This window comes from Microtus oregoni, unplaced genomic scaffold (genome assembly GCF_018167655.1).
Source record: "Microtus oregoni isolate MIOR12 unplaced genomic scaffold, Mior012 000085F_ref0000168, whole genome shotgun sequence".
NCBI classification, from domain to species: Eukaryota; Metazoa; Chordata; class Mammalia; order Rodentia; family Cricetidae; genus Microtus; species Microtus oregoni.
The window spans coordinates 4,114,895-4,141,075 of record NW_024544551.1 but is presented as its reverse complement, the minus strand read 5'-3'; the positions used below and the strand labels follow the sequence as shown (position 1 = coordinate 4,141,075).

Below are 26,181 nucleotides of genomic sequence, written 5' to 3'. Positions count from 1 at the left end.
CTCTTCCTTGTTGCTCCTATTTATCCTCCCTGCCTCCCAGCCCCGCCTATCCTCGCGCCTGCCTCGCTATTGGCCATTCATCTCTTTATTAGGACCATCGGGTGGTTTAGACAGGCACAGTATCACAGCTTCTCAGAGTAAAATAAATACCGCGTAAACGAAAGCCACACACCTGAAAATAATACTCCCCAACAGCACCCCTAAAAACTCTTAACTCACTTCTGCAAAGTTGGCCTCTGACCTCCACACAAGCACAGCTCTGTGCCCAGCCCTCAATAAAATAAACAAATGCAAATGTAAATAAAAGCTTAAAGAAACCTATCCCTCTCCGAAGACAAGTTTCAAAAATATTCTCCCCCAGGAGAGAGAGATACACAGGTGCACAAGAATCCACTCCCTCGGCTTAGCATACGGGTCTATGCGTTGTCTTCCGGTTCCAGCCGATGCAGCCCATATGACAATCTTCTTATGCACATGAGAGCTCACTTGGGGTGGGAAGAAAGAACAATGTTGTGTTTTCTTAAAGGAGCCTAGGAAGGTAACTTTCTCAGACGTTAAAAAGGGGGGAAATGGGTGTAAGTATCCTTGCTTACTTTTGAGAGCTGACTGTTTGAAAAACCTGTAATAATGCTTAATTTGAAGATTCATTTGATGACATCTTTGATTTTCATTTAATGCACACAGTGACACCTACTGGTGCAGCAACGAGACAATAGGCCTCAGAGGATGCGTCAGGGACACATTTCTGTCTCCTGTTAAATGGTGTTTGACTTGAACTTGCTCTTCTGAAATGCTGTACTGAACTGAAGCAGGGAAGTGAGAGGCCCAGAGCCCCATGTCTGCCTTTCAACTCTAAGAGCGGCACAGAGATGGAAGCACTCTGGGTTTGGAGCTTTCATTCCGCTGGTCCATTCATAATTTCCAAAATCTATCAGCATCTCTGGCCAGTGGTTAGAGTTAAGCCTCAGACCTCACTGGGGCTATTATGTTTGACTGAGGGCAATCACATAACGCGATAATTGTTTAAATGTCACACAAACCAAGAAAACAGTGGCAAGGAGGAGTTAGATGCTCCATAAACAAGCTGTGGCCTATTTTAAAGAAGTCGTGGGCTATCAAAGGAACAAGGCAAGATTCAAGAAGTTCTTTTCTGTCTGTGCACAATGCTGTTGCAGATTTCCACCAGAGAGGGAATAAACTCAAGACCAAGCAGCTGGAAAAACACATGGAAGTGGGCAGAGAACGATTCGGTAAATTACTATCTATTCAAAATAGAATAGGCTGGGACAAAACAAGACAGGAAGTTCCAGAGAGGACATGATAGGTGCAGAAGATCGCCAGAGACGTGCTGGGTGGTGGTGGTGGAGGGGGGGGGGGGCACGTCTTTAACACCAGCAGTTGGGAAGCAGAGGCAGGGCGGATCTTTGTGAGTTCAAGGCCAGCCTGGTCTACAGAGAGAACATTCCAGGACAGCCAGGGCTGCTACACAGAGAAACCTTATCTCAGAAAAGAAAGAAAAGAATAAAAACAAACCTGAGAAACTAAGCCAGCAGTTAGTTGTTACTAACCCTGCTTCAGGCAAGTGTCAGACCAGCAAGCTGACATGAACATACATGGCAAATTCTGTCTGTGAAACTACTCTGTTGGCAAAATTACCTTAAGAACAGGAAATCAACTCAAATGCCAAATCTGACTGATACGGATGGCTACATTATATTGCTAAGGTTTCTACGGCATAATCAACAGAAATAGTGCTGGAATCAATTAGTAATGTCTGCCATGGCTACAAAAGAGGAAAATTAAACTGGACATGTGTGCCAATGGTCTGTAACTTCATTGTCCTAAGATGAAAAATAAGTTAGTAAAGCCAGAAGTGGTGGCCCATGCTTTAAATCCTTGCACTTTGGAGGCAGAGACAGGTGGATCTCTACAGAGTGAGTTCCAGGACAGCCAGGGATACACAGAGAAACCTGTCTGGAAACAAACAAACACACAAAAACGTTAATAATAATATTTTTTTTTAAATCTCTGATTTGTAAGCTCTGGGACTGGACTTGGGTCCTCTGCAAGAACATCATGTGCTCTTCTTAGGCACCGGGCCATCGCTCCAGCAACACAGCCGTGTTCTATGTTTGTGCAGCCCTACTCTTTGAGTGACAACTATTTTGAAAAGGGTTCCTCTACTTTAAGGCTGTCAAAAATACCTAGGCTGGGAGTGTGGTTCAGGGGTGGAGCATTGACCTAGTATAAGGCCCTCTGGCAACACACACACACAATTTATAATTTTGATATCACCACCAATATTTACATATTATCCAGAAATGGATTCAAAAATCTGAGAATGAGCTGGGCGGTGGTGGCGCATGCCTTTAATCCCAGCACTCGGGAGGCAGAGGCAGGCGGATCTCTGTGAGTTCGAGACCAGCCTGGTCTACAAGAGCTAGTTCCAGGACAGGCTCCAAAACCACAGAGAAACCCTGTCTCGAAAAACCAAAAAAAAAAAAAAAACAACTGAGAATGACAAAACGACAAATGGGCTTTACATTACTTTGCAATAGTATACATGGAACGACAAAACATGCTAAGATCATTCATGACGGCTTGGACCATTAACAGTGAAATAGTATGGAGGCAAGACACCAACACGAAGAACAGTGTGAGGAAGCCTCAAGGCAAACACACTGGAACACAACTAAGCGAATGTCTGCCATATGGCACAATTATTAAAGCATATGTGATATTGAGGTTGGAGAGATCCAGTGGTTATGGGCACAGGTGCTCTTCCAGAGGCAGAGGTTCAATTCCCAGCACCTACATGGTGGCTCACAACTACCTGTAACTCCAGCTCCGGGGAATCCGATGCCCTCTTCTGGCTTCTACGGGCATCAAACATGGCACACTTACATATATGTAAAACATACATACATATACAATAAAGTAAAAAGTAATAAAAATGTGTACTACTGACCCCCCCCAAATCAGGAGGAAGTTCCTAACTAGAACAAGCTCTGGACCACTGTTGCAGCTCAGTACTGGGCTTATAGGACAGTCCTACAGATACAGAGGGCATTTATTAGAAACTTCCTCTGGAAATTAATGTGTGCAAGGCTCCCCATTGCAGAATGGCAGTCAAGGTAGGACCAACACGGCATTAAAAATCAAGCCCAGTATTTGAAAACAAAGGAGGCTCACCACCCAGAGTTGGGGGTGGGGGAGCTGTGCCACACTGCTTGGCAATTTACATCACAGGGATATAAGCTCAGCACAAATTTTGAAAACGCAATGGATAAAATTTAAAAGAAACAATTTTTGCTGAATGATATTATCTACCATGAAAAGTTTCTCCCTCCCTCCTCTGCTCACCCTTCCAGACAGTCACATAGAGCCCAGGCTGGCCTCACTTAACACGCTACATAAGTGAGCATAACCTGTAGTGGCATGTCATTTGTCTTCTAATAAATAAAGCTTGCCTGAGGATCAGAAGAGTAAAACGGCTACACTGGCCAACCTTACAGAGCAGGCGGCAATGATACACACCTTTAATCCCCGTAGCCACACTAGTTGCCATAGAAACCAGGTAGTAGTGGTACACACCCTTAATCCCAGAACTAGAGAGGATTATAAAACAGGAACAGAAAGTTCTCAGTCTCATTCTGAGGATTCCAGGAGGCAGGATCGCCACTTTTGACTGAGACAGAGGTAAGAGCCAGTGGCTAGTTGTTTTGCTTTTCTGCCCTTCGGGTTGAACCCCAATTTCTGTCTCTGAGTTTTGATTAATCGTGCTTCAATAACCTTGGATCCTACATCCTGAGTGTTGGGGTTGTGTATCACGATATCTGGCTTATGAAGTACTGGGCACTGAGCACAGGGCTCCCTGAATTTTAGATAAGCACTCTTCCCATGAAACCAATCTCATATTTTCCCATAGAGAGCATGGTAGACCATCAAATCTCAATGCTTGGGCGGCTGAGGCAGGAGGACCACTGTGATTTTGAGGCCAACATGTCTCAAAAACACACAAGCAATGATTCTCTCCGAGGAGCACATACCCCCACCTGGGTGTCTCTTCCTTTTTTCCAACAATCTTTCCTTCTCTCCTAACTCTCACGATCATACTAAAAATTCTTTAGTAAAATCTTCAATTCTGCTTCATTTGAACAAAACAAAATAGGGCTCAGTGAGCTAGTTTAGTGAGTAGAGAGGAGCCTGCTGCCAAGCCAGACAACTTGAGTTTAATTCTAGAGCCCATAGAGTGAAGGAAAAAACTGATTCCCATGAACTGTCCTCTGACCTCCACATGAACACTGTTGCATAACACACACACACACACACACACACACACACACACACACACACGAATGAATAAATAAATGTAAATAGCAAAAACCAAATTAAAATTAAATGACTTAACAAAACTTGGCACTTAAAGTTCAATTAAGTTTATTTAACATGATTTACTGAAGAACATTTATTTTAACTTAAAAGGTTTATTTTTACCTAGAAGCATGGTGTAATAGTTTATTTAATCTCATCCTGCTTCTATGAGCGTATGCAGTCAATTCTGAGAATTTAGAAAACACCAAAGTACATGTAACCACTGGGTAGAGCAAGCATGAGAGGTCTTAGGTTTCCCAGAAACAAACATGGTGCAGGAGAATTGTCTGTATTCTGTCAATCATGTTTTAAATAAACGCTGATTGGCCAGGCAGGAAGTATAGGTAGAACAATCAGACAGGAAGTAAAGGTGGGGCAATGAGAAGAGGAAAATGCTGGGAAGGAGGAAGCCCATTCCTCCCCAATCCTGCCCAGATCACGGAAGAAGCAGGATGTTACCTAACCCACCAAAAAAGGTACGGAGCCATGTGGCTAACATAAATAAGAATAATGGGTTAATATAAGTTAAAAGAGCTAATAAGAAGCCTGAGATAATGGGCCAATCAGTTTATAACTTATGGAGACCTCTGTGAGATTTTCTTTGGGACTGAGGGAATGGGGCAGGACAGAAACCCCCACAAGCAAATCCACATGTTACACAAACATATGTGCGCGCACACATGTACACATGCACAAGATATTAATCCACTGGGCTTCCTAGTCCACTGCCGTCTGGATCATGTCTAGCCACTCCTACCCAGGCTAGAATCTATATATACTGCTGTTCCTTATCACCAGTAAGATCTTTGTATGCAGTATCAGCTTTAGCGCCATCATAAGTTCTATAAGCATTCCTAGTTTTAAGTCTTCATTTTTCATATTTTGGGTGCTTGGGTTGAGCCCCGGGGCCTTGCAGATGCTAAGCATACATAGCCCTGCAGCTGAGCAAAACCGTCAGCCCCCACAAACGTAAATTTCAATATTAACAGAAAAAGAAGTGGCTGTGTATTGACCTGATCCCATGACAACACAGAGCAAATGGTTGACTCAAGGACACTTTGAACAGTACTCTGACTGTACAAAGGTAACAGCATGAGCCCTAAGACAAAGCACTGAGGTCAAGTAGAATGCTCCACACTGAATTCATGTGACAGGTCACAGCCAAAACATAGGAGTCCCGCACACATGCTTTAAAATTACCTCCAACTGGAAAAAAATTACCTTCAGGACATGTGTAAAAGGTAAGCAAAACAACAACAACAACAACAACAACAAAAACATGTCAATTAAGTCTTTAGAATTGGGTTCCAGTAACAACAACAAAAAAATCAAACCAAAAAAATCACCTTACTGCACAATGCAAACATTCCAAAATCTGGGGGAAAAAATCAGAACTCCAAACCACTTCTGATTCCATGCAATTCAGATCAGAAAATTTTCGTCTGAATATAACATATGAAGTCAGGAGAGTGTTCATGAATAGGCAGTATACAAATAGGCTTGCTTCTCAGCTCTCTATTGGAAGGGTCTAACCGTATACTTACAACCTAAATCTTAGCTTCTGTCCTTGGAAAAGCCTGGTATTTTCAAAGTCTAAAACAAACCTGTATGTTCTGGACAGAAAGCAAGAAATGACACTCAAAATCAAATGGGGTCACGCCCCTCGGTCATCAGAGTGGAAGGGTCAAGTGGACAACTAAAATAAGTATCATGTCAATTTTGTTTTGAAGTCGCAAGTCCACAGCAGTGGAAAGGAGAGAGAGGAGAGTCCGTCTGTAAAGCAGGGTACCAGCTATGGATGTGGAGGAAATGGTTGTATTAGAAACCACCAGGACACAATAACTGATAAAACAACTTACCAAGGCGAAAAGCATTCCTCTGCCAATCACCGGCTCACGGGGGTGAGGAGCTGGGATTTGGGAGTCCAAGACAGAGCACAGCTTAGTTTGCGCCAATACTCAGTGCATATATATTTGTTGTTGGTATGTCGTTTATATGGGTGATCGTGTGTTTGCGTGCACACTTGTGGAGGCTAGAGGACGACATCAAGTGTCCTTCCCGCTCTATCACTTTTCATTTTATTCTTCTGAGACAGGAGTTCCTCGGTGAACATGGAGTCCATTGCTCTTCCAGCTAGCACTGACAGCTGGCAAGTCCCCAAGATCCTCCTGTCTCTCCCCTTACCAGTGCTGGATTTGCTGGGAATCCAAGCTTGTGACCCCAAGTTTGTACAGCAAGTGCTCTTGTCCACCGTGTGTCTTCTTGATGGGCTGTTCCCTTCTGTGGTACATAGGGGTCTTCTTTATCTCCATAGTGTTGTTTTGAAGTCTATTATCAGACATCAGAATAGTTACACCAGTTTGACTCTTGGTGAGTATGTGCTTTGCCGGTGAGATGCATACCTTGGGGGAAGACTTGTTTTTTAAGCTAATCACTTAGCCTGTGCCTTTTTCTTGGTGAGTTGAAGCTATTTACATTTAAGTTTATCTCATTTGGAAGCTATCTGCTTTCAGGGTCTGACAGATGTTATTCCATGCTTTCTTGGTTTATGAGATGCAGCCCTGGTCTTCTTTTTGTATTTGTGATTTGATGTGCAATCAAATTCTTTAAATGAAAAATATCAACAAGGCCTAACCAAGCAGTCAAAATTAGCACTGCCAGTTGGCAACAAACAGAAGCCACACCCATTGCTTGTGGAGCTTTTCTGTCCCGGCTGCATCTCCTCGATGTACCCATCAGGGAACTCCAGAAGAAACCAACAATCTATAAATGACTGGCCTATCTTGTACCAAAATGACAATGTCATGGGAGACAAAGAAAAGCAGACAGTTCAAAAGGACCAAATGACAACTAAATATAATGCATTGTCTGCATCCTACATCGGGGGAAAATAAGGGATGTTATTGGGACAAGTGAAACACATGGACAATGAACTACAAAGTATAATGTTAAACATCCTGGTTATTTTACAGTGGTTATGTTAAGAGAATAATATCCCTAGGATTAAGAGAATAATGGGGCATAGATAACACATACAATATAGTCTCAATTGTTTCTGAAGAAAATGTGGGGACAGGCACAACACGGGGCCAGGGACAGAATGACAAAGCAAAGCAGCAAGGGTGTTTTGTTTTCTTGTTTTGTTTTTTTTTTTGTTTTTCAAGACAGGGTTTCTCTGTGTAACAGTCCTGGCTATCCTGGAACTTGCTCTGTAGACCAGGCTGACCTCAAACCAAGGCCCTCCCCCCCTATATCTAGGCTGAGCAAAATATTCCCCCAAAGAGAATGGCACTCTTAACAAATGTGCTAAATTTACCTCTAGCTGTAAGCAACTGAACTAAAGACCAGGGGGTGGTACAGGACGGAGAGGATGACAGCCCGTCAGATCACTAGGAAAAATAATATGGGGGATGAAGGGAAGGCAGACTCACACCCAGAGTCTGCAGATAAAAACTCTAAAATACATGAGGGAAATTTATAAAAAAAAAACCTGGAAACAATGCAAATATGAAAACAACCTTTAAAGGTTAACTCTTATTTTGTTGAAAGCAGTAAAGAAGGAAAGGAAGAAGTCATGTTTGTTCAGATACAATGTTATATACTCAAGTGAGTCCAGATGCACATACCATGGCGGAGAGGAGTCCAATGCAAATCCTACACACAGACCTCTAAACTCAGAAATTAAGGACTAAGGTTCAGTAATCAACAGGTCAGGTAGTGTGAAGAGAAGATGAGTGATGTGGCAGAGCCATTGTACAAGCCAAATAGCGAATGAGAGACAAGAATAAGGAAAGAGAACACAGGGCAGATCAAGGAACTTCTACATACACATCAAAAGGAATTCCGGAAGGAAATGATTCCCCAGAGTTCAATAATGACTTGAATCTGATTGAAAAGAAATGTCGCTAGCATGACGGTTGAAAAAGCGCAACAGGAAAGATGAAGAATGAAATTTAAAAGCTATTAGAGAGAAAGTCAGATTATAGATAATGATGATGTCATAATCCACTCAAAGGGTTGACAAAAGATGACGACCAGCCCTGACTTTCAGATAAAGCCGCACTACAATATGAGAGCAGACAACTCAAGGCATCAACACGCACAGAGCTTTAACATTAAATGAGTTATAACTGGCAAATAAAATAACAGCTATGCCCAAAGGGAAACAATGTGTGAAGAAAAAATAATGCATACATATGCTGATAAACTATTTAATAATGTAGTTCTCTGGCTTAAGAAAATGAATAAAAATTCTAGACAACGGAAAAAGAGGACTGGGATGTGGGGAAGAGTGTAATTACTCTTGCCTTGCTCAGCAAAAGGGATAAAACAATGAACTGTAAATAACAACAAAGGACAGATATTAAAACATTCTAAATAAATATTATAAAATTTACAGTTTCCAAAATAGCTGACAAATACAGAAGAAAGGGATAGAGAAAACCAGCTGAGCATGAAACACCCCTGTAATCCTAGTACCTGGGAGGCTAAGGCAAGGGGGTCATGAGTTTCAGGCTAGCCTCGGCTACAAAGGCAACACCCTATCTCAAAAAATCAAAAACAAAAATGAAAAGCATCCATTTGTCAGAAGAGAAGGAAGGGCAGAGTTTGGAATTCAGTCTAATATACAGAAAGCACATATTAAGATGATAGAAATGTACTAGTATTCAAGATAAACGGACAGTTTTATTTAAATTTCACTTCTACAAAAACCTGAATAGGGATCTGCAAATAATAATAATTTTAGTAAAATTAGTAATTTCTGAAAACAAATGCTTTCCCCAGGTAGTGGCGGCACACGCCTTTAATCCTAGCACTCGGGAGGCAGAGGCAGGCAGATCACTGTGAGTTTGAGGCCAACTTGGTCTACAAAGTGAATTCCAGGACAGACTCCAAAGCTTTCTCACTCCCAAGAATCAATTAGAAGCCATATATGATGGGAACCATGAAAGACGGCATATGTCTGTAAACTGAGCAGTGCAGAGGTGCTGAGAACCTGAACTACACAGACCTTGCCTTAAAAGCCAAGAGATGGGGCTGGAGAGATGGCTCAGCAGTTAAGAGTACCTGTTGCTCTTGCAGAGGATCCAGATTCAGTCCCCAGCACCCCCATGGTATCTTAAACCTGTCTGTAACTATACTTCTAGGAGATCCAATGCCTTCTTCTGATCTCTGCGGACACCCAGCAAGCACACTGTACATATACATATATGGAAGTAAAACTCTCATCATATAAAATGAAATAATCTCAAGAGCAATAACCATAACCACAAAGGGCTGGAGGCTATCAAGACATCAGGTAATAAAGCTTGCTGTAAAAGCTGAACCACTGAGCTCACTCCTTGTAACTTATACAAATATGGGTGAAAGGAAAGAACCAACTCTATAAACATATCTTCCGGCCTCCACACTGGAAGAGGCCCAACTTAACATCACTGCAGCCATGATAGGCTGCAGACTAACAATGCTAGACTAGGCCTCACCCTTACAATAACCAGGAAAAGTCACAAACTGTACCCTGATTGGCAGAAGGCCAATCAGAATTGAGACAAACAAGAACTAAATGTTCCAGAACATTAAGCATAGCCTACCTAACTTGTATATAGGTTGCTAATTTCCTTATAGCATTTTAGTACTAATTCCTGTTTCTCAAGACTCCTGTTATCTCACTCCTGCCCAATTAGGAGTTCAAACCCCTTCTGAATCCAGAATTTACCCTCCCCCTTTCTTTACTCCTAAAAACACACACACACACACACACACACACACACACAGCTGAGCTCAGTGCTCTCCCTAATCCAGCCACTGTGTGGGAATTGACAGAGGGCCCAGCTCAAGCTTGCAATAAAGGCTTTTGGCTTTTGCATACAAACTCAGACTCACTCCTGGTGGTCTCTGGGGGGTTCATGACACCGGCATAACACATATGTGAGTGTGCTGCAGCATGCACAAACTATCACCATCCCCCCCCCCCGAACATACACATCATACACACACAATAATGATAATAGTAAATGAAATTTGAGACAGGATCTCACTAAGTGGCATTGGCTGGAGTCAGAATCACAAACATCTGCCTGCCCCTGCCTCCCAAGTGATTAAAGACATGAATCACTTTGCCCTATTAAATCAAAGTTTGGTTTTTGTTGTTGTTGGTTGGTTGGTTTCTTGAGACAGGATTTCTCTGTGTAACAGTCCTGGCTGTCCTGGAACTCACTTTGTAGACCAGGCTGGCCTCGAACTCACAGAAATCCACTTGCCTCTGCCTTCCAAGGGCTAGGACTAAAGGTGTGTGCCACCATGCCCTGTTGTTCATTCTTAACGGATGAAAATGTGCTCAGTGTTGGAGCACTTCACAGGCATATGGCTCTGGGTGTGACCCCAGAACAGAGAAAAAAAAATAATCAACCAAATATGGCTGCTCCTCTTTTGTAAATGAAGCCTACATGAAAAGAAGCGTCAAGGCTCCTCACTTAGCAATGAGCTATCAACTCTGTACTAACGACGAGGGATTGATGACTCTGATAGTCACTGTGAAGAAACAAAAAAGAGGAAAGGAATCCAATTAGTTACTTTTATATCCAGCTCTTAGTTATTAAAACTTAAATATCAGATACACAAAACCATATAAAAGTCATATAAATTTATAGGCATACATTATATAATATCAAATCAGGTTAAACATCATCTCCTCATTTATCAGTTCTTTATAATGAAAAAAACAGTAGGCTACTGTTTTCCACAGTCACCCTAGCATGCCCCTAAGGTGCAGCCATCTGCCCACCCCTCTCTACCTTCCCCTAAAGCTCCCTGGCTTCTGGTGACCACCACTGTGCTCTAAATGGCTCACAACTTTATATTTTAAAAAAGTATCTTTGTAATTTAATTGACAGATTACAAATGTATATGTGTGTGGGGGGGGGGGCTCTGTGTAACATTTCAGAACATGCACACAACGCAAACCACCTGAAGGGTAATCTTGGCTCCGGAATTGACCATGTGTTTCTATGGGAAACACTCAAAACGCCCTATTAGCTACTTGGAATTACTATCTGTGCTGTCAATCACAGGTACTCTGCTGTGCTGTAGCGCACAGGTAGTTATTACTCCTATCCAACCCCACCCCTTGGCATTTGTTTTTACTTCTATGTTTTTCTCCCATGGGTCTACTGTGACAATCACATCTGGGGACTCACACTGGGGCCAAAACAAGGACATAAAGAAGAAGGCAAGAGCTCTATACATCTAGCTGGGCCAAGGCCATGGAGCCTGAGGCTTGGGAAGGGATCCTAGATGCCCCAAGATGGTACCACCATCACACAATCAGGCACTTCTCTGCAGGCAGTGAGAATTTCCCCTGGCTGAGCTGTAACTCTAAGTAACGACACAATGATGCTGTAGGACAAGCGAACAAGGGAAGCGGTGAAGTGACAATATACTGCCACTGTGACACTAGAGTCAGCCATGCCAGGCAAAGGTTACTCTCACAATCCTTGGGTCACGGTAATCACAGGCGAATCATTTCACAATTAGGCGGTTTCTAATGGAGCTAACACCATATCCATCTTTTACTTACAGAATGCCTTCTCTCTCTGCTACTATCCATGGAGACAGAGGCAGGCACGATTTAATCGTTAAAGTACAATGTGGTAACAATTATTATGATCCCCGCCATGCGGATGAGAAATCTGGAGCTACATGAGTAATGGATGAGATGGCTCAAAGCAAACAGACTCAGAAGGACAGACTTTCATACCCTCAAGAGCTCCGCGAACCTGCATATACAGGTCAATCCCCCAGGGAGCTGGTGGAAATGAGAACAGAGATGGGGTTCTGCAGGTCTGGGGTGGAGCCTAGCAGCCCAATTTTCAACGTTCTCACACCAATACTGCTGAGAGTCATGGCCTATATACTCACGAGTAGTAAAGAGCCAAGCTATCCATCACCTTACGTGACTCCATTCTTAGAGCTGTGACTTCTAAAAAGTCCAGCCCGCCATCAGTCAAGAATGCATTTTTAAAGTCAACTAAAGAAAGGGAAAAAACCCAGTGTTAGGTAAATATTAAACTAGTCAATGAATTTTAAATCAGAAATTAGTACCCTATGGTCTACAACTAAATTCTAATGAAGTCAAACTGATTTCCAAGTTTGCTGTGCACACTCTTGTTATCTTTGGACGGAAGAGACCCTGCCACACCCTACGTCCAAACCAGATGCATCCTGTGTTTCTGCAAGGAAACCATCAGAGCCTATTAAAATTACTGTACACCGATAGCAGCCGGGACATGACAAATTGCAGGCCAAGCGTCAGATACCACAGGACGTGTTTCAGAGCTATGGGGCCAGGTCCATTTGCAACCAAATGATACTGTGTGAAGCTGGCATGCTCGGTGCATGACAAACTGATGCAATTTCGGGGCTGTCTGCAGGCCAGAGAGATTTCTCTGATGCTGCCCACGGTTAGTTTACAGAACTGCGCAGAGTTCCCAGATTCGAATCACTGGGGGCTTGAAAGGGCTTCACTTGACAAGCTACGAATAATTACACTCCACTCTTTCCACTGTGCGCTATTACTCTGCCCCCTTATCTCTAGGATTTGAGCTTTTCTGAACAAGCAAGGTCGCCTTCTGTTTTGACCACAGCCCAGCAAAACATTGTTCTTTCCTGATATGATAAATAAAAGGAGCTCTTGCAGACTAAACATTTTTATCAGCTCCATTTTCTACTTTTATAGGCAAAAATCAAACCGGGGCTCCATTAGAAGGGCTGAGCTGGATGGAAGCTGGCAGGTAGGTGCATACATCCTCAGTAAGTGACGTGATCTGACTCTGGATTTTTCTTCTTTTTTTTTTGTAAAAGCACATTTGAAAAATGGAACACTAGCCAGCAGATAAAGGGCATATGAACAGTAGTGTTCACAGGGCTTGTTCTCTTATTTCCAACCCAGCTCCACCCTAATGGTTTTTTCATTCAGATATATGGATCTGGCTATACATCCAGATGTGTGCGCGCACGCACACACACACACACACACACACACACACACACGTTTGTTTGTGTTGTGTAGCTGAAGCATCTCCAGAATTGTTCCACACAGCACAGGCTAGCCTAGAGCAATCCTCATACCTCATCCTCCAGAGCAGCTACTAGGACTAGATGTGTATCCACCATTACCAGCTTTTATTCAGGCATCTTTGGGGGGGGGGGGGTAGGAGGCTTATTTACTCTTACTGTTATGAGCACTTTGCCTGCATACGCCTGTGCACCACATGTGTGCCTGGTGCTCATGCAGTTCAAAAGAGAACATCAGATCCCCTGGAACTGGAGTTACAGGAAGCTGTGAGCTGCCATATGGATGCTAGGAACCAAACGTAGGTCCTGGCAAGAGCAGCAAGTGCTTTTAACCCCTGAGTCATCTCTTTAGCCCCTTATTCATGTTTTCTCAATGAAAAATGTATTTTCAGCTTGACTGCAAATAAAATATTGCTGCCCACATCAGCAGCATGCTTCTCAGAAACACCAGCCCCGATGCCCAAGCTTATTATTCCGCTTCTGAAGCTTTAAAGTCTATCCTCTACTCTAAGGAATGCCCCAGGAAACATACATTGATTCCCACTCAATGTATTTCAATTTTGTAAACATAAAACTTGAAAATACAAAACATAAAATCTGTGTTGGGATATTTTCCAAAGTAGGGTACAAAATTGAAGGAGGTAGTTGTGGTAGTTTGAACGTAATTGGCCCCCATAAGATCATAGGGGGTGGCACTATTAGGAGGTGTGGCCTTGTTGGAGTAGGTATGGCAGACAAGTTCACTTCCTGTTGCCTGTGGACCAAGATATAGAACTCTCAGCTACCTCCCCAGCACTGTGTCTACCTGCAAGCTACCATACTCTACCATGATGATAATGGACTACACCTCTACAACTGTAAGGCACCCAAACTAAATGATTTTCTTTATAAGAGTTTCTGTAGTCATGGTGTTTCTTCACAGCGATAGACACCCTAACTAAGACAAGAGTTTTTGTTTAAACTTCGATATCAAGATTTCACGTGCTAGAGAGATGCCTCAGAGGATAAGAACTTTACTGCTCTTGTAGAGGATCTGGGTTTGGTACCCAGCACCTACACAGGAGATCTATCATCTTCTTCTGACCTCTGTAAGCTCACGCACACACACACACACACACACACACACACACACAATGGAGAGAGAGAGCTGGGAAAGATGGCTCAACTCCCTCAGGTTGTCGTCTGACCTCCATATTACATGGCATGTTGTGTGCACACATATACACAACAATTTTTTAAAACTAGCTACAGTAGTGGGGACTGGAGAGATGGTTCAGTGGTTAAGAGCACTGGCTGCTCTTCCCAAGGACCAGAGTTCAATTCCCAGCAGCCACAACAGTCAGACCATAGGAGATCTGGCACTTTCTTCTTGTCTCTGCAGACACCTGCACTAACACGCACACATCAACGTGCAATAAAAATTAAATCTTTTACATTCTTAAAATGAAATTAGCTATAGTAGTAATTAACAACGAAATCTAACCATATTAAAATTGAAATTATTTATGAAGTCTCCCCTGAAGATCCAGTTACTAAGTAGGTATTCTAAGTCTTCTACAAAAACCCTATGATACAAACACAGGATTTTACTTAATTAAAATCTGTGCTGGGCACAGTGGTAGAGCTAGCCCCTTAGGAGTTAGAGACAAAAGAGAAGCAGCGATTCAAGGCTGCCTGACTATATGTCCAATATGAGGGCAGCCTGGGCTACATGAGACCATGTTGCAATATAAATAAATAGCAAAATCCATTTTTACTACCCCACTTCAGAGATAAGGAAACCGAGGCACACTGAAGGAATGCAACGTGCCCCATCCCTCAGAGTTCTGGGCTAAAGAGAAGTGTGACCTGCGCCCCTAGAATTTGACTTAAATCCCTCTGCTTCCTCTTCTTAGCTTCACGGTGCCATAAACTTAAGGTCAAGCTGACCACGGACTGGGCTTAAACAAGGACCTGAGGATCCCATACCCACTCACCTTGGTGTGGACTCAGATGATTATGGGATGAGCGGCTATGTTCTACAGAGTTCTGGATCATTTTTTCCCCAGGGTATCATGTCTTCATTTGGTCAAACTGTGTCATTAATCAGATTTAATGGTCTCTACTGGACACAGCTGACCATCTACACAGTTCACAGATAAAATCCACTTGGGTCAAACTTCCCTTTACCATTCTGAAATTTCTAGCTGATGGTTACCTGAAAAGCTTTATTTCTGTTGCTGTTCAGCTTAGGTAGTGAGGGGAGAAGAGGGGCTTGTGGGTTAATTGCACTCAAATTAATGCAGCCCAGAATGGTGGTGCCTGCCTGGGATCCTTCAGGAGGCAGAGACAGGAGGTTTGCAAGCTCATGGCTAGCCTGGGCTACTGGAGACCCTGCCTCAAAACAACAAAATATCTTAGCTTTTAGATACAATGCTGCCATGGAGCCAGCTGTGTGTACGTATTTGGAAGTAATATCATTTCATTTGACTAAACAACCTCTATTGGTCACTATTCTGTCACACTCAGGGTACTGGAGTCAGTGGTTCCCATTCATCGTGTGGCTAGTGAGGGTAGGGCCAGGAGCCTCTCCAGTAGGGTCTCATCACTTCCCATGCTCATGCTTCAATCATTCTGCTATCTTCTCACGGGTCATCCTTCCCGAAAGGTCAACTTTACAAAATGAGCCTAACCCTCGTTTTCCTGTTCACAAGTACTGGCTTCGACGCAGTTTGGTCCAGAATCAGGAGAGGTAAAACCTGCTATATCTCTGTCAGCATCCGAAGTCATATCTTCCCACTTCCGTTTCAAATACCTCTCTACCTCCACACTGCCACCTGGTTTCCGGTGTGTGGTGATCCCTCACCCCAGACACCTCACCTCACACGGCTAACTCTCTGTAACCCACCTGGCTCTCCCAGCTGGATCCTAGCACCTGGCCTTCAGGGGCGGAACTGGGCCAAGGTTGTGAAGACAGACACAGTCATGCGAACAGCAGCTGACACTGACTGAGCTAACTGTACCCTTTGCCAGAAATATCCCGTATATTATTTTATTTAATCTTTGCAATGAGCCTGTGGGCTAGTCATGGTTTTTTGTTTGTTTGTTTTATTTTTGGTTTTTAAAGACATGGGTCTCATTTAGCCTGAATTAGATTGAGCTCGTTATGTAGCCAAGAATGACCTTAAACTTCTGATCCTCTTGCCTCCATCCAGAAGGCATGCTAGGATTACAGGTATGCACATCTATACCTGGTTAATGTAGCGCTAGGAATCAAATCCAGGACTTTGTGCATGCTAGGCAAGCACTCTAACAACAAAGTTATGCCACCAGCCCCCTAGTTAACCTGTCCTAGTGATGAAGAAACTGTCCCCGTGTACGCTTGACAGCATAACTGTATGTATATGTTTCTCTCTCCATGGAACAACAAGCAGTCAGGGGATTAAATTGCATCTCTATGATATACTATTTCACAAATAAGTAGACTCCATTAATAGCCTGCTTGTATTGATTAAGAGTCTCAGAAATCAAACTCTGGGCTGGAGAGATGGCTCAATGGTTAAGAACACTGGCTGCTCTTCCAGAGACCCTGGGCTCGATTCCCAGCACCAACATGATGGCTAACAGGCATCTGTACTGCTAGTTCCAGGGGATTTGATGCTCTCCTGGCCTCTGTGGAGACCAGACACACACACACGGTGATGAAACACACACACACACACCCATACATATACATATATTTAAAAAAAACACTCATCCACATTAAGTAAATCTTAAAACTTTTAAAAAGAAACAAACCCCTAACACGGTAACATCTCTAAAAGCCCTAGTATACAGTGCCTAGTATACTGAAGGCCTTCAAACCACTGGTTGAGAAAAATAAATCTGAATAAATATTGGTGCTAATGTCTAGGCACTACAGCCAGAGCTTTCACTGGCTAGGCAAGTGCTCTCTCACTGGACTCTGGACTTGATTTCATATAAAATTGTGCCTCACATGCCCCATCTCTGTCCCTTCACCCAATCCTCAGCACTGCCAACTACTACAGCGTCTGCCAGGCTCTCCCACGAGCCCTTCTTCAAGTCCTACCAAGCACTCAGACTGCAAAACCTCACAGCTGAGCATACGGAAACTGAGCTATCCTTCCAGTTCGACCGCTGGCTTCCCCATTCAGCCATTTAGATACTCTGGGCCACTGAGAGGAAAGTTGCACATTTTCTAGAGCCAGAACTCAAGAAAAACAAACTCTGACTGCAGAAATAGCTCTGAGAAGAAAGTCGAGGACAAAATGCCTTTCGCTCCCACTGACGCCATCGGAACCTGGCGGAACCTCAACAGCAATGAGTCAGGAGTCATTTCTGATCGGAGCAAAACACAAGAATGGGTCTGAGTGGGGCCTGGCCCTGTACCACTTGCCAGGCTCCAGCAATAAACTAGGCTGGTGCAAAAGAAAATGCATTTCCAGACTGTGGCCTAAATCACTATACTAGGTTCAAACACATCTTTAGTCACCAAAGTAGGAACCATTATAATCAAGGCCTTTTTGGCAACCAGATGTTAAGTTTATTCTTCTACCATGAATATGAATGTCACGGAACTTATGAAGGCATCTTCTGCATTCTGATGGACACGGAAACATTTTCTCTGCAAAGAGCTGTCAAAAGACCTGAAGAAGAGTAGCCCATTCTTGGCCAAGATCAAAAACACTGATGATAGCTTATGCTGGAGAGGGTGTGGGATAAGGGGAACACTCCTCCATTGCTGGTGGGAGTGCAAACTTGTACAGTCACTTTGGAAATGGTGATTTCTCAGAAAATTAGAAAACAATCTACCTCAAGATCCAGCAATACCGCTGTTGGGTATATAACCAAAAGACACTCAATCATACCACAAAGACATGTTCTCAACTATGTCCATAACAGCATTATTTGTAATAGTCAGAACCTGGAAGCAACCTAAATGCCCATCAACCGAAGAATGGTTTTTTTGTTTTTTTTTTTTTTTTTGTTTTCAAGACAGGGTTTCTCTGTAGCTTTGGTGCCTGTCCCGGAACTAGCTCTTGTAGACCAGGCTGGCCTCAAACTCCCAGAGATCCGCCTGCCTCTGCCTCCCGAGTGCTGGGATTAAAGGCGTGCGCCACCACCACCCGGCTTCAACTGAAGAATGGATAAAGAAAATCTGGTACATTTATACAATGGAGTACTATGTTGTAGTAAAAAATAATGACATCTTGAAATTTGTAGGCAGATGGATGGATCTAGAAAATATATATTGAGTGAGGGAACTCAGACCCAGAAAGACAAATAAAATATTTACTTAATCATAAGTGGCTTTCCGACATAAAGCAAAGAAAACCCAGCTTACAAGTCACAACCCCAGAGAAATTAGACAAAGAGGACCCCTAAGAGAGACATACATAGATCTACATAGGAAGGTGAAAAAAACAAGATTGGGAGTGTGGGGGTCACAAGAGAGGGTAGAAGGGAAGAGGGGAGGAAGGGAGGGATGGGAGTGGAGAAAAATGTATAGTTCAATAAAAACAATAAAAAAAGAAAAAATGTAGTCCATTTTTGAGAAGTTCAATAAATATGGTGGATGAGACAAACTTTGGAGCCCAGTTCATTCATCTCTGGAAGCCTCAGTTGTGTTGTATGTTGGGTGTTGTCATAAGAACTAGGCCCTTTCTGTTGAGCAAAGCTGTCTGCTGTTTCCTATTCATCCCAAGGATTTGCTGAACGACTTCTCAGATATAATGGTTTCACTAGGATTTAAAGAGCTGTAATGGATTAGACCTGCAGAAGACACCAATGAAACCAACACTGGACAGGAATTTGTGAGCATGTGCGCCTCTCTCTCTCTCTCTCTCTCTCTCTCTCTCTGTGTGTGTGTGTGTGTGTGTGTGTGTGTGTGTTCCCTTGGAAAGTACCATGGAGTATCTTCTCAGTCCAACCACTGAGCCAGCCAGCCATTGGCTTTTATATGACATCCACTTTTCACACAAGTCTCAACCCAATCAAGAAATGGATAGTTGTTGTTCCATAGAACAAAGAAGATGATAGTGACTGTTCTCAGTTTTGCATCAGCTCCCAAGAGATGCACTTTTTGAGCGTTTTCCTCTTTCCAATGTGCTCCAAATGCCTGTTGGCTAGGGATGGCCCACAGTTCTTCAGCAAGTTCTTGTGCAGTGGTAGGAGGATTGGCTTCCACTATCTCTCAGTTGGGCACTGCCAACACCTGCTGGCCCCCACTATGTAGTAATAAGAGGAGCGGGGCTGCGTTCCCAGCACCCTGGCCACCTGCTCGGCTAGCTTATACCCCGAAATAACAACACACAAACTGTATTCATTTAAACACTGCTTGGCCCTTTAAGCTCTAGCCCTTACTGGCTAATTCTGATATCCCGATCAACCCATCTCTAATAATCTGTGAGAACCGGTACCAGCCTCTTAAACTCTAATTTTAAAAATAATACTCAAATTTGTGTTTTGCCCAACATCATTTCCATAGTATAAAATATAAAATAAACAGGAGGAGGTAAGCTATTACAAAAACCAATGACCTATAAATTAAGAAATGTGTTTAAATGACGTATAGCATACACACATCTATTAAGAATGTCCTCCAATATCAAACGGCACATTTCACCAATGTGAGATGAAAACTGATATTACGTGGCACCAAGATCATGTGAAGACACTATCCTCTTTAGGCATGGCTGGCCTCTTCTAAACAGGCAGGAAACCAATTCACGCAAAGTTTACCTGAGAAGACTATGGGAAGCCTAAAGCAAAGCAAGGTGGGTGGACAGTGGCTGAAGTGGTCCATGATACACCAACAGTTGTAAGCAACTGGCTGTCAAGGGCAGCAGAGCAACCAGGGTGTGTCAGATGTCAGTCTCTAATTTGGGCGAGATGGAGCATCCAGAGGGAATGGCTATAAACGGCATGTTCTAATTTAGCAGCACTGGAAATCCTGATCCTGCTTAGAGTTTTCATTTAAAGTTGGGTACGTTGGCACCCTCATATAATCCTTGCACTCACGAGGTGGAGCCAGGAGGATCAGAAGTTCAAGTTCACTATCCTTTGAGTTCCAGGTTAGCCAGCACTAGACACATGAGACCTTGTCTTTTTTGTTTGTTTGTTCTATTTTAGAAAACATCTATTTTCAAAGGGTAAAACCCTCAGACAATTTAAATAGAAGTCCAACAGAGCCACTGTCAGCCAACCATGATGTCATCGTGTGTTCTTGGAGTCTTCTCTGTGAGGAAAGAGGCTCTGGTACTTAATCCATACACACCCTTCTTATCTGCAATGTAATTTACAATTTCTTAGAAACACATTAGCATCTCTGCATCTGTATCAGGACTTTCAAACCCAAATTCATCTTCCATGGTCATAATAATCTTCACTTGGTCCAAACTTTCTAAGCCAGGGTCCTTCACAAAATAAAAATTCACTGACAGCTTTTATTGGTCATTCTTGTCCTAGAGTTTCAGGACATATAGTTGGTCCTTGATTCCCTCTGAGGTCAAATGAGTGTGGTACTGTACTGGTAGTACATGTGTGTGAGCTTTCCAACCACTGTGAGAGGGTCAAGAATAGCTAGAGTCCTGGGCTTCCTCCCGGTTCCCTCAGGGCAGAGTAGTGCCAAGGCCACTGTGGTGAGCTGGGGCAGAGTTGCAAAGGGCAGAAGTTACCATGGCTATGCCAACTCAGCATGGGATCTCTTAAAAAAAAAAAAAGTCAGGTGGTAGTAGCATATTCCTTTTTATCCCAGCACTCAGGAGGCAGAGTCTATCCAGCGGTGGCAACTGTCACACTGGCCATGTGCCCCTTCCTGTCCAAGATTGGTTTCTGTTGCTGTAATCACCACATCCAAATGCAACTTGGGGGAGGAAAGAGTTTATTTTAGGAGGGCAGAGAAGGAACTCAGGGCTAGACTTCAGACGCAGAAACCAAAGCATAAGCTACAGGAGGAACACTTTTTACGAGCTTGCCCTCCACGGCTTTCTTCTAAGGCCCTGAACCAGCAAAGGCACTGCTCCCAGGCAGCTGGGCGCCAGTGCCCCAGACTTGCCTGGTAGTGCTCTGACGGAAGCATTGTCTCAACGGAGGCTCCTCTCTGCAGATGTCAGTAGCATGGATCAGGCCAATGAACAACAACCAACAACCAGCACACAAGCAACAAAGAACAACCAGCCTCCTCCTTTCCCTGCCTCTGGCACACGACCTGGTGCTGCTCACCATGTCTCCCAAACCCCTGTCTCTGCTATCACTGAAGAGAGTGACTTGCTGTAGAGCTCTGGCCTCGGTCCCTCCCTCCCAGCCAGTCTCACCAGTGAGTGACTCATCCCACAGGCATTCTCCCACCACTTTCTTTCTTTGCTTTTTTTTTTTTTTTTTTTTGAGTTTTTGTTTTTCAAGACAGGGTTTCTCTGTGTAGCCCCGGCTATCCTCGAACTCGACCAGGCTGGCCTCAAACTCAGAGATCCAGCCACCTCTGCCTCTGTTTCCTGAGTGCTTCTCTTACCACTTTCAACGCCAACACTAACGTCTCTACTTCCTTTTCTCCCTTGTAAGCATTCAACACTCTCACTTCCACCATCGGGGACAGTCTGGGGATAATTCTGTCCAGTCACATCAGATGCCGGCACAAGGCCGCAGACTGGGGAACCACAGTGTGACTGTCTCTAACCTGGAGTGGCATGAGTGCTCTGGAGGGCAGTAGGAAGGGTCTGGACTTTGTGCCACCTTCTGGGAGCACGCAACAACTCAGGATGCAAGACCCAGGTCAGTCTGCTTGCCCCACGCCCCACAGCACAATGCCTGGCTAAAGCCAAAGAGTTTTGGGTTTGGTTTTTTTAAATTACTTTTTTATCTTTTATTTTGATGTGTGTGTGATTGTGTGAGCAGTGTATGTGCCCCACATGCTGGCAAGATCCTGCCGAGCAGAAGAGGGCACTGGGTCCCCTGGAACTGAAGTCACAAACAGTTGTGGGCAGCCATGTAGGTGCTGGGACTTGAACCTGAGCCCTCCGGAAGGGCAAACAACGCTCCAGACTGCAGAGCCATCTCTCCAGACCGTTGATCTGTTTTTATAATTTTTATTTTACTTGTATTTGTGTGTCTCTGTGAATATGTCAATGTGCATCACTGCGCCCATGAGGACAGAAGAAGGTGTCAGATCCCCTGGGGCTGAAGTTACAGGCTGTTATGAACAGCCCAACATCAATGCTGGGAACCAAACCTGGGTCTTCTGGAAGAGTAGTAAGTACTCTTAACTACTGAGCCATCATTCCAGCCCCCTTTGTTTCGTCTTTTAATTTTTGTGAATATTTATCTGTTTTTTTTTTTTATTTTTTATTTTGTGAGTTTTGTTTGTTTGGTAACAGGATCTCAGCTAAGTAGTCCAGGATAGCATCAAACATACAGAGATGCTATAGTTTGTACCACCATGCTTGGCTTTAAAGAAAAAAAAAATCTCCATAGTTCAAAAGAATGAAAGCTTTTGTATGACTGTGAATGATGCAAACACAATTCCGTTGGACAAAGCTGAAAAAGTGAAGAGTGAAAACAAGATGCTTTGTGTTCGGTAGTTTTCAGATGCCAAAGCCATGAGAGTCCATGGGAAGAGACTCTCTCAGAGGGCAAACTAAGGGTTACCGAAGCTTCGAAAACACTAATGAATGACTGGAAAAATCCCCCAGCCACATCCTTCCCCTGCCAATGACTCTCCTTAGCACACACAGAACACCATCAATGAAAAGCTCAGAGCGCTAAGAAAACAGGCCTCCTCCACAAAGCACCTCCTGGAGTAACTGTCCATTACTCTGTTTTTTTGTCCGTGTTATCTTAGAATGGTCCTGAAAATAATCAAAGAAAAAGGCATAATGAATTCAGTATCTGATACAAATCAGTAGCTAAAATAAAGCCATAATATACACCCATAATTTTTAGGAGAACGATCAAGATTATTGATTTCTAAAATAAGGTCTCCATTAACGTCCCAAGTTAAGTTCAATCCTGTTTCTAGTAATTGGCTCGAGAAAGAATTTAAGAATAATACTTAAAAGTTAATTAAAAACAGTGTAAGCATTCCTGTCAGTCAGCTGTGACCTCTGCTCCACCGCGCATTTAAATGTATTGTCACCTCGACCTGTAACACAGCAGTGTAAAAAAAAATTTGGTCAATATAAATCAAACATACACTAATTTATTCAGCAGATTTCCTACCTTCTGAATCAACATCAGAAATCTAACCGGTGTTTGTTATTCCTTATTGACAGGAAGAGGCATATTTAAATGATAAGCACTCCTGAACATCATTTGGAAGTTAAATTGTTCCCCATGGACAGCTTCCATAAATGGTTGCATTTAAAGGTCATTTGCCACCAGACTATGAACAACTGTTGCATTTATTAGCACAGGCTCAATAGTGTGGGTGCTGCAGTCATCGGTTTTTACTGACAATGAGATCTGATTGTCCACTGTTAAGAAACAAGGAAAATCGCTGGGACTGGTGGCACACACCTTTAATCCCAGCACCCCGGAGGCAGGTGGATCTCTGAGTTTGAGGTCCGCCTGGGCTACAAAGTGAGTTCCAGGACAGCCAGGGCTACATAGAGAAAAACTGTCTCAAAAAAAGAAAAGAAAAAGAAAAGAAAAGGAAAAAAAGAGTATATGAGAGAGAATAGACTTTTTCTGTAATTTTCTATTCCTTGCACTATGACCACATTTCAGAAATTCAGATGCAAAGCAAGGTATGGTGATACATGCCTACAGTCCTAGCACTCAGGAGGCTGAGACAGGAGGATTGTATGTTGGAGGCCAGACTGAGCTGTGTAGAAACATCCGGGTTAGAAGATGCAGAGTATAGCACACTTGGTAGAGTGTTTATAAAGCATGCGTGAGGTCTTAGGCTTGCTCTCCAGCACCACAGAAACATAGCCATGGCAGGGTACTCCTGGGAAGGTGGGGTAGACAGGTGGAGTAAACAGAAGGCCATCCTTGACTATTGTTCAGTTGGGGTCTTGGGCTCACCCCTGCATGTTCCAGATAGCCCCCTCTCTCTTCCTCCATTCTCTTTCTCTCTCCCAAAGGTCCCTTATCTGTTCACACGCTAACAGCTCTCTCCCTGCCTCCACACCTGCAGATCCAACTACTCCCAAGCTCACCCCACTCTCTGGGTGGGGGGACCAGGTACTCCTCAAACAGTGACCTCCTAAGTTTCTAGAGTCCCAGTGAACAGGACCCCACACTATTATCTTCACTTTTCCTTCAATTGTCAAGTTCCTGGGACATTAATCCTGGGACCATCTCTCGAGGCTCAAGAGGGCACCTACCAAGGACAGATAAGTCTGCCAGGCAACTGGACCCTCCACCCTCTGGTCTTCCAAAAAGATCCAATGAGGGGCTGGTGGTCAACTCTACTTGCTCTTGCAACTTGTTCATTCACCTTTGTCTTTTTGCCTTGTGGGCTATATTCTTCCTCAGAATGTTCATGCCTTTTAACCCAAAGCCATAGACTTTGCTATGACACTAATCTGTTCCAGCTGTTTTACAGACACCAGTGTGTTCCTGGGAAAGGGTGCTGCTACTTCGAGTCTCCCCTTGCCTTCTCCGCTTCCTCCAGAAACAGATTCATGAGGTCTCCAGAAAGGCAGTCAGCCAAATGCTTCTTAACCTAATACCTCCCCTGAGCATGAACCCACTGACTTCCAACTTCTGATTCTCCCGCCACACATAGTCCAATGCCAATAGGAAGTAACCAGATTTGGGCGCCCATATGCCCAAACAGTTTGGGATGTTCAGCTGAGGCCTCTGGCTCATGCCTACATGGTCCAAATAGACAGTCCCATGTTTGTTCTCTCTCTGTCTGGTGTGTGTGTGTGTGTGTGTGTGTGTGTGTGTGTGTGTGTGTGTTTCAAATCCTAGCTTAAAGAGTCTCCCACATTCTTGGCTGCTATTGTAGCTTCCTCCCCTAAAAGTTGCCAACCACCCAAGTCCCCGCCAAAACATTAAGTTTTTGACCATACTTGGGAACCCAGCTTGTGGTGGGCATATTATCACTCCTTGCCTATGTAATAGTCTGCCCTGTCCCTTTAAGAGACAAGTCCTGCCCACTCCCTTTCTCCACTGAGTCAAGCAGATCTTCCTTCCACTTCTAGCCTGAGCTCCTTCCTTTCTGTCTCTTGCCAGAAGAGGTAGCTTCTCTTCTCCTCTCTCTGATTGTTTCTCTTCTCTCTCTCTCTGCCTCTCTCTCCTTATCCCCCTTCTCCCTCCCTCTCCCCTTTCCCCTTCCCTTCCATAGCCCACTAAATAAATACCCACCTTCTCTGCATGGCGTGCCTATCCATCTCTGCCTCCTGTGGGTCTTCATAGGACCCATTGCCCCTTGTGGCCCACTGCCTGCTGCCACCACTTCGGAAACCTGCAGCATTTTATTTTTACCATTACATCCTACAACCCATAAAATCTCCCTGCTTTTGTTTGTGGGTGTTATATTTCTGGCCCCAGTCTCAGGGACTGGAGGATCCTCCGGGGAGTTGCTCTCCTGTAAACCTATTATTTTAATTCAGGTTGATCTGGCTTACTGAATCAGCAGAGATACTTATGGGGGAGAGGATCAAAAAACTTATTAGCTATAAATCCAGTTTAAGGCCAGACTGGGCTATATAAGACCCTGCACCAAAAAGAAAGGAAGGGAGGGAGGGAGAGAGGGAGGGAGGGAGGGAGAGAAAATTTGAGGGAGGGAAA

At 43.7% G+C, this 26,181-nt stretch overlaps 1 protein-coding gene across 5 annotated transcripts in view; it reads right to left on the bottom strand.

Moving 5' to 3' along the window:
- The window catches only part of LOC121441955 (sorting nexin-24), a 138,009-nt gene that overhangs the window by 89,855 nt on the left and 21,973 nt on the right, over positions 1–26,181 (bottom strand). The window contains exon 1 of one of the 5 annotated variants that reach the window (XM_041643378.1): positions 9,442–9,600. The exons of 3 other annotated variants lie outside the window; for them this stretch is intronic. In XM_041643378.1, coding sequence (XP_041499312.1) covers positions 9,442–9,582 — 141 coding nt within the window. In that variant the 5' untranslated portion in view covers positions 9,583–9,600. Of the gene's footprint in view, positions 1–9,385; positions 9,601–26,181 lie in introns of those variants that run through there. One more of the 5 variants, XM_041643383.1, reaches the window with a different exon arrangement.